At 45.1% G+C, this 19,792-nt stretch overlaps 1 protein-coding gene across 3 annotated transcripts in view; it reads left to right on the top strand.

Moving 5' to 3' along the window:
- The window catches only part of LOC119172459 (uncharacterized), a 163,263-nt gene that overhangs the window by 24,508 nt on the left and 118,963 nt on the right, over positions 1-19,792 (top strand). For all 3 annotated transcript variants that reach the window (XM_075893850.1, XM_037423570.2, XM_075893849.1), the window contains exons 5-7: positions 3,981-4,316; positions 10,614-11,030; positions 12,554-13,006. In XM_075893850.1, coding sequence (XP_075749965.1) covers positions 3,981-4,316; positions 10,614-11,030; positions 12,554-13,006 — 1,206 coding nt within the window. The remainder of the gene's footprint in view (positions 1-3,980; positions 4,317-10,613; positions 11,031-12,553; positions 13,007-19,792) is intronic.

Here is a 19,792-nt window from a genome sequence, read left to right as displayed (position 1 = left end):
TGAAATTTCGGGAGATACGAGTATTTTTGCCCCTTTTGAGACTTAAACTATCTTTTGTAGTTGGGAAACCCTACCCCCCTCGTGTGTTCGGCCATTCCAAGCCATTATATGACCATAACGCTGATATTTACGGATCCCCCTCCTCATTGTTTTTTTTTTTCTCAATGTTTTTGTTTCGGAGCCAAGGAGGGTGGGGGGGGGGGGTGCAAATAAATCTGAGCAACTCATCCCCCCATGCTTTGTTGCGGGAATCACCCGGATTCAGAATCCTTAAACTTGGCAGGTACCTAACGTTGCCATATTGGAGTAATTTCAGCTCGAACAGTTACATCAGAGCCAGCCTTAGCTTTAGCAGCCTAGTTTTGTAGCAACATGATGCAGTGGTCTTGAGCGAACACCAGTTGTAATGAAGGTTTTGATCATTGTGCGGATGTGGCCCTCAGGCATTTGGCCACGCTTTGTGCTCACTACGAAGTTTCAGCAGTTGCTTCCATAGTTGAGCAATCTGTCAAATTTTAGTGATTTGCCTTCAATTTGGGCTGTCTTCAAACATTTTAGCACTTGCCATGTGTTCTTTATATTCGCTGTCAATTTTAGTACTCGCCTCATAGTTTTTGCACTTTCATGTCTCAAGTACTGCCTCTTTGGTTCCTGCAAAATTTGTGTTGTGTTGCTTTTGTCTGCTGAGGCCAGCCATTTTTCTTCACCATGTATTTTGTCTCTGTGTCCTGCACTGAAAACCTGAAGTAACTGTGCGTGCATTGTTTTTCCTACTATGTGCTTTATGCAATTGCTCAATTTTTTCCTTTCCTGCTTTTTCATTTACAATTGTTTTGTGCCACCTGTGTACATGTTGCCCTAAAGGGAAAACATTTTCTGCTCAATTAGCACAAAACGAGCATTAAGATTGATTGTAGCTTACCTTGCACATGTGAGGGTTTTTTTGCTTTTGTTATCATTTCGTAATGAATTTCAATCTTTGGTCCTCATTTATTCAGGTAACAATATCATCAGAAAAGAACAGTGCATTCATTTCACCAGTTTAGAGGTACTAGCAGTGTGTCAGGGTAGTTAATATACATACCTTTTGTCTCTTCTGCATCATAGCATTAAATTAGGTGGTTAAATTTTTTGGCTTCTAACCTTAGTTCTGTGCTGAAAGCATGGTGGCATCAGGATTTTTTAAGGGACCGACTACTTTCATTTTCTACCATTGCAGAAAGTATGGCATAAAAAGTACAATGAGCCGTTTTAGTTATCTGTAAATTGTTTCAAAAGCTTCTGCCTTTTTCCTCTCATGACTTTTTGAGCTCTTTTATTTAATAGTACGTGTACAATTCCAAGAGCAGTGACTCGGCACAGTGGTGATATTTTTGTGTAGATTGTTGTATAGTTAGTCGCAGGGTCGGCTGCCTTGTATAGTTGCAGTGCTTGAAAGAACAGCAGCAAACATATTGAGAATACTCCTCTGTAAATGTATTGAAAGTTGTTCAATGGACCTGGTATTTAATAGTATTTCTTTTAAGTAAATTTTTATCCGGCACAGTCTCTACATTGGCCTTTAGTTAACGGAGCTGATGGTAATGGGATGCTGCTGCTGCTACCGCAGCATTTCATCATTTCCCTTTTTCTCATTGTTCCAAATCCACCCTGAGTTGCATCTGCATGACATGCAGAAAGTAAAAAACAGCCGATGTGCCACGCGTTAAGCTTTCAAGGTAGGGCTTGCGACCACTACCATAAGTGTTGGCACCACACATGGTGGACACAGATGTAACACAGTTGTAATTTTGCAAAAAAAAATGGCCCCAGTCTTTTGTTGTGTAACTGGGCGCTTTTGTTAGGATTACCTGAGCTATGAAGAAGCGTCGATTTTTTTTTGCATATATTTCGAAACTAGACCATATTTAATAGAAATACCTTATATTCCTGTATGTAACCCATCTCTGCACATAAGTCACACCCCTAACTTTACTGAAAAAAAAAAAAAAAAGATTCATGCAACCCCTGAATATAGCCCACACCTCGACTTTTCAAGCACATTTTCTGGTTATTTTGGTGTGGGTGCAAGAAAGTGTGCAAAGTTTTACAGAAGAATTGTGCTATTGTATCGTCATTACAAATTTGGCAGCCTTTTAACGTAGCACCATAGGCAAGACACAATTTTTCTGCCAGTGCTTCATTAAAGTTTGGTTCCATACGTTGGCCAGTGTCACCATCATAGTGTGGTCATTTCTTACAAAGCTGTCCACATGACTTCTTGTCACAGACATCAGCTGCGCATCTGTGTTGTGCTCTGTGGCATAGTTAGCTATCAATGAGACCATTTACAGCATCTCTAACGATGGTTTGGTATCGGTGCTCACAGCTCATAGTGTTCATTGCAAACAACACTCAAGAGATATATCCAGCCTTCGATGCCCTCCTCATGTCAAGTCATTTCTAATGTGATAAATATTACTGTGTGCGATACACTGGTCATGGTACTGTTATACGGTGCACTTGCGAGACTTGTGGAGGGTCCTGTGCTTTTCGCTGTGTCAAACTCCTGTTTGTCAACCATCTCATTCCCCCCTCCCTTTATGGGTTTGAATGGTAGCTGAAGTTTCTTTTGCTGAAAAGTTTTCACTTGATATTTATTAAGGCTCGCATGTTCACGTAAAGCGACTTGCTTTGACGTAGGGATCATTTCCCAGGAGAACATAGGGCATCGTTTCCGAAGGACATGTATAAGATACCATGCACTGATATTTGTCAAGTGTATATTGGCGAAACAGAAAAGTTCTCCTGGCACCTCAATGAGCACCAAAGTGATGTGACTAATAGCAGTCGCACAACAAATGCCATTGCTCAGCATGCATATAAATATGCATGCTGAGAAATGCATTGCATATAAATATAATCACATCATTGATGGTGTCAGTCAATTCCAATCCAGCTCATTGAACAAGGGTCCCACAGTTCTAAAACGACAGATCATTTCATCAGACTTGGCCAGTGACTATATTTTCTGAGCATTTTTCAATGAGCAGGTTTTTTTGTACTATGGGGCTAGCTTTAATAGTGCTAGACGCATCATCATTTAGTAGTCCTACACCTCTGCTTTCTGAAGCGTGAAATTGACACTATCATTGCACATTCATTTTGGTTGTCGGTCCCATTTCATTTTAGGTTACCGCACTTGCGAAACTAAAGGGGGCATTGCTTCCCGCAATTGCTTAGTTAAAGCAATCAGGCTAAGAAGTGTTTTTTTTTATTATTACATTAGTCACTATGTGCTAGTGCAGAGCAGGACTGTTGTGGTTGCATTATTGAAGGGACACTAAAGAGAAATATATTAAGGCTGATCAGTTATTATTGGGAAACACTACTGTCATTGATTTCCCTTTATAGGTTTATGAGCAGAAAATAATATGAAAGTCAGTTGTATTTTCAGTTTTGCACTGTAATCCTGGCTACAGTGGCAGCATTACGTGATGAATCTTAAAGCATATTTTTTTATTTGGATGCTTTGACTCAATAAGATTTCTTGTATCTTTAAGTTCATGGTTTCTTTAGAGAACAATGTACTTCGTTAAGAATTACATTGGCTGAAGCTGGCTCCATGGAAATCTGTGTGGCTGTATCAAGTTGGTGCAGGAAGTTCAATTCAAGGGGGTGTTACCAGCTGAATTTTACGTCTGCGCATTTGTTCACGTACTTGGCATTTTCTTGTGGCAAGAGTTGTGCTTTTAAAATTATGAAAGGGTAATGCTCTTAACACACACACAAAAAAAAACATTTGGTCTCTCTTTAGTGTCTCTTTAAATGACAGCAATACAGAAAACCAAACATGGAAATTCTAAGAACAGAACGCAGGATGAGCTGTGTCAGTCATCGCTACATGCAAGTAGTTGAGAATCTGGACAGCTGCAAAAGATGAGCATTTTATCATCAGTTTGGCAGTGAATGCAACTTGATGTGTGGTCGATGTTGTCCAGGACGGGGAAAACGAAGAGTCTGCCCAAGTCAATGGCGGCTCCCCTCAGAAGGAAGGCGTAGCGGCAGGGGTCAACGACGGTCCAGTGAAAAACATTGAAGCCATCACCGACGTCATCAAGGCTGCCAAGGCCGAACAGCGCCTTCAGCAGCTAAAGCGCCTGAAGCGGGGCTCGGCGCCGGAAGCTCTCGACGAGAAGGACCTGGACTGCCCCGTCTGCGGCAAGCAGTTCTCAAAAAAGTACTACCTGCAACGCCACCTCCAAATGACCGTCTGCTCGGGCAAGCCCCTGCCGTCTCACACCTGCGAGGTGTGTGGGAAAGTCTACTCCCGCAAGGTGAGTGGTGCATGCGACTGCGTGGGCTGTTTGTGGCCTTTGCCACCGCAACAATTTAGCACTGCTTGTCTGCGCACCCTCGTGTTTAGTTTGTCAGTGTGGTATTTGTGCTACTGTAGTTAACCCTGAAATGCCTTTCAGGTGACACTTTGCTTGAAGTTCCACTTGTATAGTGAGTCTCCCCACTAAGTTCCTTTTGAACATAAATTGGGAACAGCGATTATATACTACATCGTGTTACATGTCAGTGTCTTGATTTTACAGAATGTTAGGCTCAGGCATGGCAAGATTTATCGAAGACATTTTTCAAAGTTGCTCTGCTTGGCATTCAACTAAACTTGAGTCGAGAGGTTTTGTGAAATATCGTCATCAAAGAGCGAACATTGTAGAAAAAAAGCTGAGCGTTTCGCGAAATGAGGATCCGTACTTAATGTTGGTACCAGGTGGTTGCACCTGTCGGAACCAAAGTAACTATTTTAAAAGAAAGTTTTGTTTGCGACTTTATATTTATTTGTAGCTTTGCATATGTGCTGAAATTGAATCATAAATGCTCTAATGTATCATATAATTTATGTTGCAATCGTTAATTCCGAACAATTTTGTGTCAGTTTGAAACACCTGCCTAAGTACCATAGGAAATTAGTGCCCCACAGTGGGGCAGCACCTGAGACTGCGTGTTCTCAAGTTTCGGTGACGCTGAACGTGCTGTTTTCAAATTAGGGGACTTGCGGGTGGTGAAAAACGCAACCATGTGGATGCTTTGAGCGTTTCCCCCACAGAAAAAAGAAAGCATTCCTGGCTTAAGCAGCCACCAGCCCGACAACTTAGTGAGAGGGGTGACGAACAATAGTGCTCACCGGGTGCCAGTTGGGGTATTGACACTAACTATTCTTGCTTGACTTTTGCAGCATTCCAAGGGGATCCCCTAAGTTGAATCACAGAAAATAGGCCGATTGCACCTGAATACTTGGGACGAGCATGGACCCTTACTTTAGATTCAAATGAAGATATCTTATTGTCAACGCTTGTTACTAATAATCGGTCAGAAGTGCCCTTCGTATGGAGGACTATTAAACAACACAAGCATTCAGTTTCCCGCAGGTCGCGGGATCGAATCCCGGCTGCGGCGACTGAATTTTCGATGGAGGCAAGAATGTTGAGGCCCGTGTGCTCAGATTTGGGTGCACGTTGAAGAACCTCAGGTGGTCCAAATTTCCGGAGCCCTTCACTATGACATCTCTCATAATCATGTGTTGGTTTTAAGACGTTAACCCCCACATATCAATCAATCGCATATCAAATTCAGTTTCCAAATTTGGTGTCAGGGGTCCTTAAAGCTAGGCCCACTTGTCTTAAGGGGAGACACTGGTCTGAAAAATTTTTTTTTTTAATTTTCAGTGTTTCTAGCTGAAATTTTAATACAATATGATTTTCCACAGCTGAAAACAAATATGCAATTAATTTTTTGCTATCACTTTTAGATTTTTAAATACTGACTGTTACATAAACTTGCATTCTGCCCAGCCTTTTGACAACTTCCTCATAAAATACTGCTACAAATTTAATATGACAGCATTCCATGAAGGCCAGTGAGTGGAACAAAACCATAATATTATTTTTAGCTTCATTGGTACCAGAGTTATGGCCTTAACAAATATACTCATTAGAAATCTGAAACTGTTGCTTAAGTTTGTTGCTAATTAAATCACTATTGTAAATAAAAATATTGCATTTTTTTTGTTTTCTTGCACTAATCAATGTATAAGCTTTCAAATGCTGCAAGAATTATCAAAATCCGACTGCTACATCAAAAGATACTGTGGACAATGGCTTAGGGTGTGATGAAAAATGTTGTTTCGAGAAAACGAGAAAAGAAGTTAAGGAACATGCTGAGCACCTATATTTAACAAGAAAAGGTGTGAATCGGCATATTAACCATGTTAGAAGCCACCAGGAATGTAGTCATCATCATTCTCCTTGGTGCGCTTTCTTTTCATGGCATGCTTGAAGTTTTCACCATGCTCATGCTTCTTTTCCGATGCCACTAGTCGGCGACTATCCTTTTCTGAGCATCTTTCAGCGGCCACAACACTCTGCTGCAGGTGCAGCTCCTTCAATATGACGGCATCTGCTCTCCCTTTGCCAGCGTTGAACCTTGCGACAGCTTCGGCCACAGCAGCTTCAACGGTGAAAAGCGACGCGTGTTTGTTTTTGGACACGAGCGACCAGATGACGGAATGCAGGCTCTCGTTTGGGTTCTGTGTTTTGCCTCGCTGACAACGCTCCAGCTATTTCTTGTCTGAGAGGCGCTTGTAAATAGGCCGCAAGGCATCAACCACATACTCCGGCAGGTTGTAGCGATGATTCGGAGGAGTCTCCTGCTTGGCAACAGCCTTGTTGTACTTGCACCATGACTCTTCACCAGTTGGGCAGTGAGAGTGCTGAGGGCTTGCATCAGTAGATTATACATGATAAAAGGTTGCCCAGACAGCATTATTCATGGCTTCAATGCTTCCTTGGTTGCTTTGTGAAGCCCATCTATAATATAACATGAGCTTTGTGACCAGCTCGCCTGTCAGTTTGCCCTTGCTGCCAAGGCTTGGCTTTCCTTCGGCTCTTTGTTTTTGCAGGAGGTTTTGAAGTGCTGTGCCCATGCGCTTATGCACATGGTTGACACAGTCCTCCTTTTCTATTGGCACGAAGCCATATACCTGTGCCTCCTGCAGATTGTTGAAGGCCCGGCTGTCTCCATCACACAACATGGTTGTGTAGCGGAGCCCATGTCTCTCCAATGAGCGCCAAATAAAATTTGTGCTGCTTCCACCTCCATTTGTCCTGGCTTACTAGAGGTATTCTTTTGGCAAGTGTGACCAGCTAGCCACTCTGCATACCTTGGGTTGTCCTCCTTCGGCCCTAGCTGGCAGCCCAAAGAAAAGTTCGATAGGACGACGAAGTTGAGCACATAACCCGTGAATAGTTCAATCACGGTCCCTACACAAATATGGGATGAGTGGCCCCTGGTCAGCCAAGTCCCATCAAAGGAAACGGCGATGTTTCCAGGATTTCCATAGTTGAGTTCGGAATACACCGTTTTCACGGTGCTCGCGCAGTCGTCAATAACGCGCGCGGCAGCCTTCTGCGCGGCAGGGTTCATTTTCAATTTCACATAATCCTGGTATCTCTTGGTGTGCAGGCCTCTCCGTGAAATATTTAGGGTGGAAAAAATATCGTTGAGTGCAGTTTGCCCGTTTCCTGTGCTCATTGCCGCGCGAACCGCGAGCACGTTAATTTCGAAGGGGCCGTGCGCTGCGTCCCCCCCCCTGCTCTCGGCGAGCTCCATACGGTCCTCAGTTTACCGCACTCGTCACATGTGAGAACAAGTTTCGCGGCTATGCCATATTCGCGGTCTTCCTTGGAGATTCTGCCAGGCCTGCCACACACACCGCACTTCATACACTGAAGAAGTTCGTTGACCAACTCTAAGCTAACGACGGTGAACGGCATACCAGACGTTGCGGCTTCATCCGAGTCTCGAAAAAAAGACTGCTTGCGTTTTGTGGCAGACTTCGATGAAAGATCTTGCAGAACATCGCTCGCACGACACTCGATGGCCACTTTTTCAGCGTCGGAAACCAGGGGAGTGTCGTCGCGCACAGCTCTCATGTGATCTTGGGACGCGGCTATCGCGTCCGCGATCGCGGGTGCGGCGGCGGTAATAGCGCTGGCACAGCCTGCTTCTCCCGAGTTCTCGGCGGCAGAAGGTCTTGCTAATGATAAGGTGCGGGCTCTCGGACGCCATTTTCGCCTTTTTCCGAACGCGTGAGCACTCCGGAACTTCCGATGACCACCTGCCATTGCACCGAATGCACAGCCATTGTTAGGCCTCTACGCAAAATGGCGGCTTGCACGCCGCTGTCTAGCAGACGAATCCCTTCACGTCCAATAGGAAACCGGGAACTGCCCCACGTGACAAAAACGCACCAATGATGTGCGAGTATTCAGTTTTTCTTTATGCGCGATAGCTGCGTTGTTGCTAGACAAAAAACGTTCGTCTGCTAAAAGCAGATAATAGAAAAATGCGCCTATAAAATGAGATTAAAATGGCCGCGCTACTTGGTGCGGTTCTCGCGCGCTGTGGCATTGAATACGACCGTTTTTGAGGTGGTTTCGAAAGCGAAAATGGTCATCAAACTGACTTTGCGACCCAATAACTCGGCAAATATGCATTACAGGGCTATAATATTTTAGGAACAGCTTCCTTAGACCTTAATGATTATGAAAAAAAAAAATACTACCACAATGATACATGCCAAACTTTAATGGGAGGCCTATTCAATATGACACAGAAGTTAAACATTAACAAGTTAAGACGTGTGTTGTTATTTTAGGACTTTATGTTCACTAAACTCTTCTTCAGTGGTTAACGATTAAGGGAAGAAATAAGGGTTAATATTTTATTTTTGACACTTGCGCCAAATTGATTGATATGTGGTGTTTAACGTCCCAAAACCACTATATGATTATGAGAGACGCCGTAGTGGAGGGCTCCGGAAATTTAGACCACCTGGGGTTCTTTAACGTGCACCCAAATCTGAGCACACGGGCCTACAACATTTCCGCCTCCATCGGAAATGCAGCCGCCGCAGCCGGGATTCGAACCCGCGCCCTGCGGGTCAGCAGCCGAGTACCTTAGCCACTAGACCACCGCGGCGGGGCGTCACTTGCGCCAAAACCTGATCACACAATCGTCTTTGTGATACAGGAAACTTCAGTCATTTTGCCTGTATTGGCTTCGTTGGTTAAACGAAATTTCGTCTTACTTGATATGCTCAGACCTTGGGCCACTCGAAACACCTGTAAATAATTTTTACATATAAGGAATTACATAGGACTCAATATACACCATAGAAATCTGTTTTCTCACAAGCTCGTGCCGATTATTCGATGCACCGTTGACACCCGTATTTTTTGTTGGTGCATTGTCTTTGTTACCCAGTATCTTCTCATGGCAAGAGTAATGCTCTATATCATTTAGTTGTAGTTTACTGAAAGGGAAAAAGTTGTTTTTCACTGCAGTGTACCTCTAAAGGAGCACTGACAGCAAAATTGTCTGTTCTCATTTTTTTGCATCAAACGAAGGGATGAGACTTCAAGAGCCTAGAAGATGTTCTGGTAAGCATGACTGTGCAGCAAAGTTGTAGTTGCAGTGTTTTTAAAAGCTAGTTTTGGTTCCTACTGTACCCTGACGTCGTAACACAGAATTGATGTTTCCATGATGTTCCACTCAGTGTCTCCATTGGTGATGTACAAGTGGTCCTATTGGTGTTTTTTTATGCCTGATGCCATCACTAGTAGCTAGACCGGTGCGTGAAGCGCATAGTTTCTCACAAAACTACCTAGAGGGGAATGTGGCACCACTATCTATACGGTTTTTTCTCCCTCTCTCTCTCCCGCTCTCTCCCTATCTTTTTTTTTTTTTTAGGCGTTAGGAATGACGGTATATGTATCTCCGAGGCTTGTGTTGGCTGGTGTTGAGCGAGGCTTCGGCTCAAAAGTGAATACGACTGCATAAATAAAGCTTCGCTAGAACAAAAACTATTTAAGTGGATCTCATCCACTCCTATTATATTCTTAAATAAAAGTCTACTCACCTTGACGACACAACCAAACGGCCAAAAAAAAAAAAGAACAGATGAGGTTAAGTGGCAGAGGGAACACTTGCTTTGTCGTCTACCTGCCAAGTTTAGCGGCCGTTGGTTACTTCTTATGCTTCGTAAAATTTCACATCGACGAAAAAAGTTCCAGTGTTGAATAAAACACGTTTTATACAATGACAAAACATAAGTAGTTTATTACGTGTTTTTTTTTAGTAAGAAACCAACCGTTTTAATGTGAAGCCAGACGCGTCATCGAGGTATACTGATCCGAGTCAAGTTCAGAGCTCACATATCCCGGCATTTCTTTGCATCCAGAAGCTCACTAGGGCCAAATTTCTCTGTAGGTAATTTTGTGAGAAACTTTATAGTGAAGCCACCACAATTACTAATGCAGCCTGAGGATAGTATCGATGTTACTATTTGTGCCATGTGAAAGTTTAAAATGAGAATATAATATCTTATCGTCATTTGCTCAAACCCACACTTGCTAAGAGCAATCTCTGTACACAGAAGAACTTATGATGGTGTAAACTCGGCTTCGAAAATTGGTGTCAGTGCCCCTTTAAAACAGCTCTCAAACATCCACCTCATAAAATTGTGCTCATTGTGAGATAGTCGTGTGCCTTCTCACCTTTTCCAGGACAACCTTCGTGAGCACCTGCGCGCACACGCTGGCGAGGTGACGCGAAGGAAAAAGTACAAGTGCGATCACTGTGGCAAGACCTTCCACGGCATCTCGCTCCTCAAGATCCACATCCGTGTGCACACGGGCGAGCGGCCCTTCCCCTGCGACTTTTGCAGCAAGGGTTTCCCGTCGGTCACAGCCCTGAACAAGCACCGGCGCATCCACACTGGCGAGAAACCGTACGCATGTGCCGAGTGCGGCATGCGGTTTTCGCTCAAGGGCACGCTCAACCGCCACACTCGCATCCACACGGGAATCCGACCGCACAAGTGTCCCTACTGTGGCAAGGAGTTCATCCAGGGTGGCGGACTAAAGGCACACCTGTTCCACCACACGGGCATGAATGGCTTCAAGTGTACTGTCTGTGACAAGGCAAGTAGTTTTGCAATGCCTGCTTTCTTCATATGAAAGTGCTCCTGTAAGGAAACACTTGAGTATCACAGCGTATGTGCAAGCCCTCTGTTCTGGCAGCTTAGACAACATATTGAATTGTTTTTTATACACATGATGTACGAGTTGATATATGTTGGAGACGAGTCATACCTGTTTCCTTCCTTTGCTTTTTTTACTACATCGTGATGCAAGGATGAATTTGCAAAGGTTGGTAGTTTTGTGCTAGATAAATGATAGCTGCAATGTCGGATCTGTGTGTTATTTGTACCAGTGCTGTTCTGCAGTATGTAAGAAGAAAATAGACTGCTGAGTGTGTTTGGCATAGTGTCGTGCCTGATGTTAACATTTGTGGGTACACTTCTCTGATAGGCACCCCAAACCTATATATGCAGCAGACCTTGCTTAAGGCGCCAGAAGGTTATTTCTTATAGAACGTAACTTACGAGCGTAACAGTACATTTTCGCAGCGTTATTATGAGCGTAACAGTACATTATGAGCTGTTAGCGATACAGTAAAAACTCGTTAGCCTGGATCTGACAGGACTGGTGAAAATGTCCAAGTCGACCATCAAAACAAAAGGAAAATGTACTCAGCACACACAAACCTTTGTTTCATGAAAAACTGCGTCAACTTAGTCTGCCTCATCATCGAAATTAGAGCTAGAATGATCTTCTTCAACCCCATGTGGTGGTGGTGTGCACGGCCGCTGTCGCGAGAACTGATGCAGAACTCCGCGAGGACAGCTAGAGCTTCGGCGGCCTCCTGCACGGTGCAATGTCGCGTCGGATCATCTTGAATGTCATCATCGGAGCAGCGATTCTGATCACCTTCAAGCACTTCCGATAATATGTCATCAGTCAGCGAACCAGCAACGGCCACACCACCATCAACGTGCACGAACACAGCCTGAGAACGTAACGACGGTTTCTGTGTCAAAACGCCAACTCGCCCAACAGTCAACTCTTTTTGTACCCGAGCTGCACACGCTATGCGCGAAGTGACTACGCGAAGAAATCAGTAGCGTGGGCGTCGCGGGCAAACTGGCGGCTGTGCAAACTGTCCCATGCAGTGCATTTCGCAGACACTGGATGCACAGGCGGCCCAAGCACTTCCACCGGGTGGTGACTGGCGCCATTTGGCCACTTCCCCCCTCATTGACTATTATCATACTCTGCTGCTGTTCGTTTGATTTTTCCAAAACTTCGGTTCCGCCGTCGGTTACGGCGGCAGAGCCAGGACTTCATGCTTTTCGTAACCGGAATCGGTTACCGAAAGCATAAAGCCCCGATAGCCCTCTCTGGAATCATCCGAGTTAACCGGTGCGCGTCCGAATTCCTCCGAATTACCGAGCATTTGACACTATCGAAATATACAACGTTTTGCCGGGACCGCGCGGCGTGTCTGAGTTAACCGAATTTCCAAGTTAACAAGATCTAGATAAACAAGCTTTTACTGTATATGCAACATATGCTCATGGCTAGATTTCATGCATCATGCACAGGTGTTCAACCGGAAGGCTCGACTAGACCTGCACATGAAGTACCTGCACCTGAAGGAGAAACCACACGTGTGCGAGGACTGTGGCAAGGGTTTCACTCGGCGGGAGGACTTGAACCGTCACTCGGTGCTGCACACCGGCGAGAAGCCCTTCCAGTGCCCGACATGCCACAAGCGCTTTGCCATCAAGCCCTCGCTCAAGATCCACATGGTGACCCACACCAAGGAGGAGCCCAGGTCGTGCCATGAGTGTGGCCGTGCCTTCATCCGCAAGGACTGCCTGATGCGGCACATGCGCAAGCGCCACCGTGATCTGCTCGACCGCATCCTGCTCGACGAGGAGGACAACCGCTTTGCTCCGACGCCCATTTCCACTCCAGGGGGCACGGCCAACACGGACGGTGCCAGCAAGATGGGCATCCAGGCGGGCACCGTAGCCAGGATCCTGTCAGAACAGGTGCGTGCTCTTGCTTTGTTAGTTTCTAGTGCATATTGTAGCAGCAGAGCTGTTCTAGAGCTGCACCTGACGACTAACAAATGCCAAGGATAGACATGCTCTGGTTCCTAGATACACCCATAGATTGCGTAACTGCTTTGGTCGCTGCTGAAGTGATGGTCGCAGACTAGAAATTGGGAAGTGCAGCTCGAGCAAGCCATAATGTGTGGTGGACACAAACCAAAAACCTAGTGGCGATTGTGCCGTAGGCCTCGTGATGGAATAGAGTGGTTGTCTGGGGTAACAGTTCTAAAAATGTGTAAGCATGCCGTTCTCTACTCTACAAGTCATCTTCACTATAGAAGTAATGTAATCGTAGACAATCGCACAAAATCGCATAACATGACAATATATTGCACAAACAGAGAAGGGAAGCACAGGAAAGCCACAACTCTGCTGTTTGTGCAGATACCGTATTTTCTCGCATATAACCTGCGCCCCCAACTTTGAACACCCCGAAAAAAGAAAAAAAAAAGCGTCGCGTGTAACTCGCATACTTAGCTTTAATAAAAAACTTTTTTGGGGAAGTCACAACTGCACAGCACATTGCAACCTCGTTTACAAAAAAACTTTATTTCGAAGCGATCACTGCAACATTGACGGCGCCGATTCCAATTCCTTCGATCATCGCCCGACTCGCTGCTGTCGCTGCTGCCATCTGAGGCTTCGTCGCCGCTCTCGAAGACGCAATCGTCTTCAGTACCATTCAAGCAATTGCTGACGGCGCACTTTTTAAAGCTCTTGTGCACCATGTCGACCAGAATCGCCCCCTGCGCATCCACGATCCACTGACAAAATGGGGGTAGGGACTAAAGTGCGCACTTCTCCTTGCGTGCATTTTCAAGAGAGCCCCCCCCCCCCCCCCTTTTTTTTTTTTTTTTGCCAGTAGCAAACGCAAGACTCATCGACGTCGTGCCTATTAACAGCAGCTCTGTTGCCGATTTCTTCCGCAGCAGCTATAATATTGAGTTTTCCTTTCGCGGTGAAAGATTGCCACCGAGACCTACTTACTCATGGTGCCTCACTAGACAAGGCTGACCAACTGTGCAAACTGGCCATATCTGACTCGGAGAAAGACGGTCAAATCGCTGTTGTGACGCTGCTGACCAAATCAAACAAAGCACGCAAAAAGTGAATAAACATGCAACGGAGGGGATCTTTCTATGGCCTGTGTTGGCTTTTATTGGCTTTGCACCAGACGATGCCAATGGGGATGCAGACTGCACAGGAGGCCATGCATTGACGGGAAGCCGACCTCTGCTTCTTGATTATTCACAGATAACTCGCACTCCCACTTTTCAGGCGATTTTTTTTTTTTCAATTTTTGGTGCAAGTTTTATGCAATAAAGTACGATATCACATTCGATCGAACTTAGGTAATTTTTTGTTGCTGCTAAGAGTTGTTCACTAGGTCAAATACTGCACACCAATATTGTCGGGCTTGCAAAAGGATTGGATTGAGAGAGATGGGAGACTGGCGTGGCAAAACAAACACACTTTATACAAATGACAGATGAAGCAAATACACGAAATTCGCGTTAATGCACTCAAATTCACTAACATTATATGTACACACCAGTCTGCTATAGACTGAAACCAAAACTAACGACAATTTGCATTGAAGGCGACTCTAGTATTAGCCGGTAGCTATCCAAGATGGCGTTTCAGTACTGAAACGTTCTTACAGTTCGTCGTGTTGCCACATTGACTTGGTGCTCTCGCTGTGTCGACGGTTCGTTGCTTCTGTCATCGACATCTTTCCCAAGTTCATACCGTCGTTGTCCTCTTTCGCCGAACGAGCCGCTCGACCTCATTGCCGGTTGGTTGCGGTCTTCGTTGTGTTCTCCGGCTCAGTTAGACTATGCCTAACTCGACAATGGCGTGTTGACTGTAGTGCGGGCCCACATTCGTCCTGGCTCGAAGCGAAAGTGTTGTAGTCAACCTAGGAACCGCTGTGACAGGTTTCAGTAAGTCCGGGCAGCCTCACTCAGATCTTTCAAGATCAACAACCACCTCCCAGGCCTCTTATGCCAACATCCTTCAGAACCAGACTGTTTTCGTCACTGTAGTGACGCTGACCTTCCTAACCTTCACAGTTTGAAGCTCCACAGCACATTCTTCGTGATTTTTCATCACAGCTTGGGTCGCGTGCCACGAGCCTTTTTCTGACCAATCTCGTATATGAATGTGGCGTGTCTGCACCATCGGGGATCTCGCACATAGATGCCGCATTCTAGTGCCTGGCTTGTGCCTCATGACCTTTTACTAATGACAAATATGCTAAGCAGAGAAGAGGCCATTGAGCAGGGGTAAAACAGCTCCACTCTTTCTGTCATTGTGCACCAACCTTGCTTACCTGTGCAACATCTGCTGCACCAAACTCGTTTATCAGTGTGGTACTACGCCTCGGCATCCAAAATTAACTGCAAAGTACGATGGCCATCTAGTCCCGCACCTAAAGTTGTGGGCGAAACATTGTGTTTTCAGTTTCATCAAAATGGTTACAGTTTCTGTTTTGTCAAGGCATTGATCACTCAAAGAGTACCTGTCAACATTGATTCTAAAGCCTGTTTCGAGTGCGATTGACTGAGCTGCGAGGCCCGCAGCAATCGAGTTCCATCCGGACACTGCACAATGTCATGTGCACCGCTTTTGTGCGGCGTCGGTCTCTACAATGCACAATGATGGTTGTGTGAACCTCACGTTGGCCATGTGTTTCCTTTCTCGGAGTTTGTTTTGGTGCGCTTGGGTTCCACGTTTTACTAGCCTTCTACTTCAGTGCTCGATTTTCCTACGACTACACCTTGACTGATGTAAATAGAGTGGAACCCCGCTGTTACATTCCTCACTGCAGCGTTTTCTTAGTTGTTACGTTGTCTTTCATCGGTCCCAGCATAGCTCTCATAGAATCACATGTATTGTAAACGCTGCTGTTATGTCACAACTGTGAGAATGTTCCTGGATGATGTGTCGCAACCTAGTCCGTCGAACCTGCCCGGGCTCGGGTATTTTGATTTGACATTTGACATTCTTGGCCTGGCTTGACTACAGAACAGGCTGCAAGAAGCTGCAGACAAGATGAAGAAGCCGCCCTTACATGGCCATTTGTGGAAAGTTCTATCACCATCATCACTGTGCTTACAACGGAAGTTTCACTACGGAATGCCGGAAGTGCAAGACAGTCCGACCACCGCACATTCTTTAGTGGCTGTTGTACGCGCCAAACCTGTTACCGTTGAACTTGTCAACACAGTCTTTGTCAAGCCTTAATGGCGTCGCGTAAGCTGAAAGCACTTTCCCTATTGAAGAACAATGGGAGGTTCTTCTTTGCAGCACCGACAGGGACATCCAAACACAAATTCTGGAATGAGCGCAAGACGTGGTCGAGAGGCACGGCCAGGCAGCCTACTTGGCTTAGCCTCCCTCATACCTCACCCTTTTGATGAATAAATGTTGTCACTCACACACTTTCCTTGAGGAAAATCTGGACATACTTAAAGCAATCTACAAGGAGCCAGTGCGAAAAAGGGTCAACATTGCCAAAGACCTTGGGCAGCCACCGTCAACGCTCAACAGCATCGTCTCGAAGCATGCCTAGATTGAAGGGAATGCCACTATCTTCAGCCAGAAAGCCAAGCAAGCTCGTGGCGCCAGGCACGGGAACCTCGATGAGGCTTTTCTCGCCTGGTTCGAGCACGTTCGCGCTTCCAGTATCAACTTTGACGGCAGCATTTTACGTGAGAAGGCAATGGAAATAGACAACAGACTGGGCATTGCTGATTTTGCGGTGTCGAATGGCTGGATCGACCGTTTGCGCAAGAGGCACGGCATCACTTACAAAACAATAAGCGGAGAAGCGGCAAGTGCGAATGTGGAAACAGGCAATAATTGTAAGATACATTATCTGCTTTAATCGAGGAGTACGAGCCTCGTGATATTTACAACGCTGACAAAATAGGCCTCTTTCATGTGCAGCCATCGAAATCGTTAAGCCTGAAGGGCAAAGTGTGCCACAGAGGCAAATGCAGCACAGACTGACTGGCGGTGCTTCTTTGCTGCAATAGGGACGGCTCGGACAAACTAAAACCGTAAGTGATTGGCAAGTTTAAAAACAGAAGGTGCTTGAAAAACATTCGCTTGCTGGCATGCTACTACAGAAGTATAACAGTCGTGCGTGGATGACGTGCGCTTTGTTTCAACAGTTTCTTCGATAATAAGATGGGTTCACAGTGCAGGAGGGTTCTCCTTTTCCTGAACAATTTGTGCTGCCCATCCGAGAGATCTGCAGTTTCTACAAAATGTCAAATTTTTGTTTTGTTTTTGTTTTTTCCGCCGACAAGTCGTTTGCAACCGTTGAATGCCATGGTTATAAAATGCGTGAACCATTCATACAGAAAAAGCATTGTCAAGTGCTATCTCGCGCGTCTTGATCGTGGACAGCAGCCTATGACAATTTTAATGCTCGTCGCCATGCATTATGTCGCATCAGCGTGGAGTGCAGTGAGCACATCGACTGTAGTGCACGGCTTCGTGAGGTGTAGGTTTCGTATAGATAGCGAAGAAGAGCTTGCGATCGAAGCTCAAGAATCGGTAGCAGTCTCTTGTGAGCAAGAATTAATTGACACAATAAATGCTCTGAGTGCCACGGATACGACGTACGATGACTACGTCGTTGTGGGTGCTGCCGTCGTCATGTTGGAGTGCCAGCCAATTGCAGAGATCGTTGCAAACTTTATGGCAACTGAAGACGAGAAGATCGATGATGACGACGAGCACAAGCCACACGATTCTGAGGAGTTGGCAGATCTCAACTTTGGAGAAGCCATCGCGGCCCTGAACTACTTTCGCAGGTACGTCGCACACCAAAGCGACGCTGAAAGCAATGCGGCCTTCCAAATTATTGAGAAATGCATGGTGCTTACCAGTTTGTGAAAGAAGCGGCAGTCAACTTTCTTCGAATATTTCAAGTCTTGGGCTCACCTTGCTCAAATAATTTATTTCTAATCAAAGCGCCTGTGCTCTCATTCATTTTTGGAAATTTTCTCACTCTTGCGTTTTCTCGGCTGTTAAGCTTTTCCTACGCGGTCTGCTGAAAAACATATGTATGAACGGGGTTCAACTGTATACAGTAGGCTGTTTAAATGGAACCTGAAGGGACTGGGAAAATATGTTCAATTTAATAGGAGTTTCATTTACTACTGAACGATGAACAGGGCAGCAGAATACAAGTACGAAATCAAATGTGTCAGAGGCAGTTGTTCCATTTAAAGGACCCTTGACAGCGAAAGTATTGCTCGCAAGTTTTTTATAATAATTTGTACTTTAGCATCTGGTAGTCCCGAAACTATATCCTTAATGCTCTAATGCATGTATAATTAATGTCAGTGTCATTAACTCAGAACGATGTTGCGTCAGTTCAAAACACCCGCATAAGTACCATAGGAAACTAGCGCCCTACAGCGGAGGAGCAGCGCCCGATACTACAGCAGACTCCTTTTAAATGAAACCTGAAGGGACCAGGAAAATGTATTTCCTTTGAGAGGAGTTTCGTTTACTGAGAGATAAACAGGGGTATAATATTCAAGTACGAAACCAAACATATTAGTGGCAGTTGTTCCATATAAGCAGCAATTTCATTTAAGAGAGTTTCGTACGAGTCTACTGTACGTGTGCTGAAGCTTTGGTGACACTTAAACACGTTTTCAAATATGGGGACCCGCATGCGGTGAAGAATGAAACGATGTAGATGCTTTGAACGTGACCCCCTCAGAGAAAGCACCATTGCGAAAATTCGCCGACTGTTGCTAAGACCGCCTCGCTTATGCACATTACTCTGATTGTCGAATCACACCCGGAATTTCACACTGAACCCCAATCATTCGATTTCACGGGCGCGTACCCGATTTTAAGACATTGCAATCGAATCTCAAACCACCATTCGAATGCTACACTAAGGGGAGACGCTACTCGAAAACACTTTTTTTTTAGTTTTTAAGTTAGGGTTTCCAAAATTTAGCCACACAGATATTTTTTCTTGTAGATTCCAACCAAAACTGTTATCAGATTTTGTGCGGCCTCATTACTTTTAAAGTTATTATACATGCAATAGCAAAACAAAGGTATTTTTACTCTCGCTTTTTCGACATCAGAACTTTTGTGTAGATGTTTGTGTAATAGCTTATTATGCTTGTCATGAACTACTGTGTGCATTTAAGAGGTTAAAATTATGAGAAAAAAAAAGCTGTTACTACAAAAAATGAACACATCTGCCAAACTTCTTTTTTTCAGGGTTTCTTGTATCATTTCTTGGCATGTTTTTATTGATAATGGCTAATATATCATAAATCAGAATAGGTAACGGCACTCTACACACCTTAAAGAATGTGTGTGCCAAGTTTCATCGCAATAGGACTATTTTAAGGGGATGAAACTATATGAGTGAAATGTGACCGTGGCCAAAAATTTCAGAATGCGAGAAACACGTTTGAAAGTTTGAAACATGTTTACTAATTAGGGTGCACTTGCAAACACTCAAAAGTGTGTTCAATGCACAGGCAGTATGTCCAGGAGCTGGCCACAGTGACTAGAATTCACCTGCGCTGTATGCAACTCCTTCGGGGTCGTTCCGAGCGGAGTGCTGTAGGCGAGCTCTCGTGGCCGATGCGCGGCGGTGAGCCCTCGCCTCAGCAGTGTGTTGGGCATTCATCTTCTGAATGGGCCTCTTGTCGCTGTAGTCCCCCAGGGTGG

The sequence above is a fragment of the Rhipicephalus microplus genome, chromosome 4 (assembly GCF_043290135.1).
Source record: "Rhipicephalus microplus isolate Deutch F79 chromosome 4, USDA_Rmic, whole genome shotgun sequence".
Taxonomy (NCBI): domain Eukaryota; kingdom Metazoa; phylum Arthropoda; class Arachnida; order Ixodida; family Ixodidae; genus Rhipicephalus; species Rhipicephalus microplus.
The sequence above is the reverse complement of the archived record's forward strand: the minus strand, read 5'-3'. Positions and strand labels throughout refer to the sequence as shown.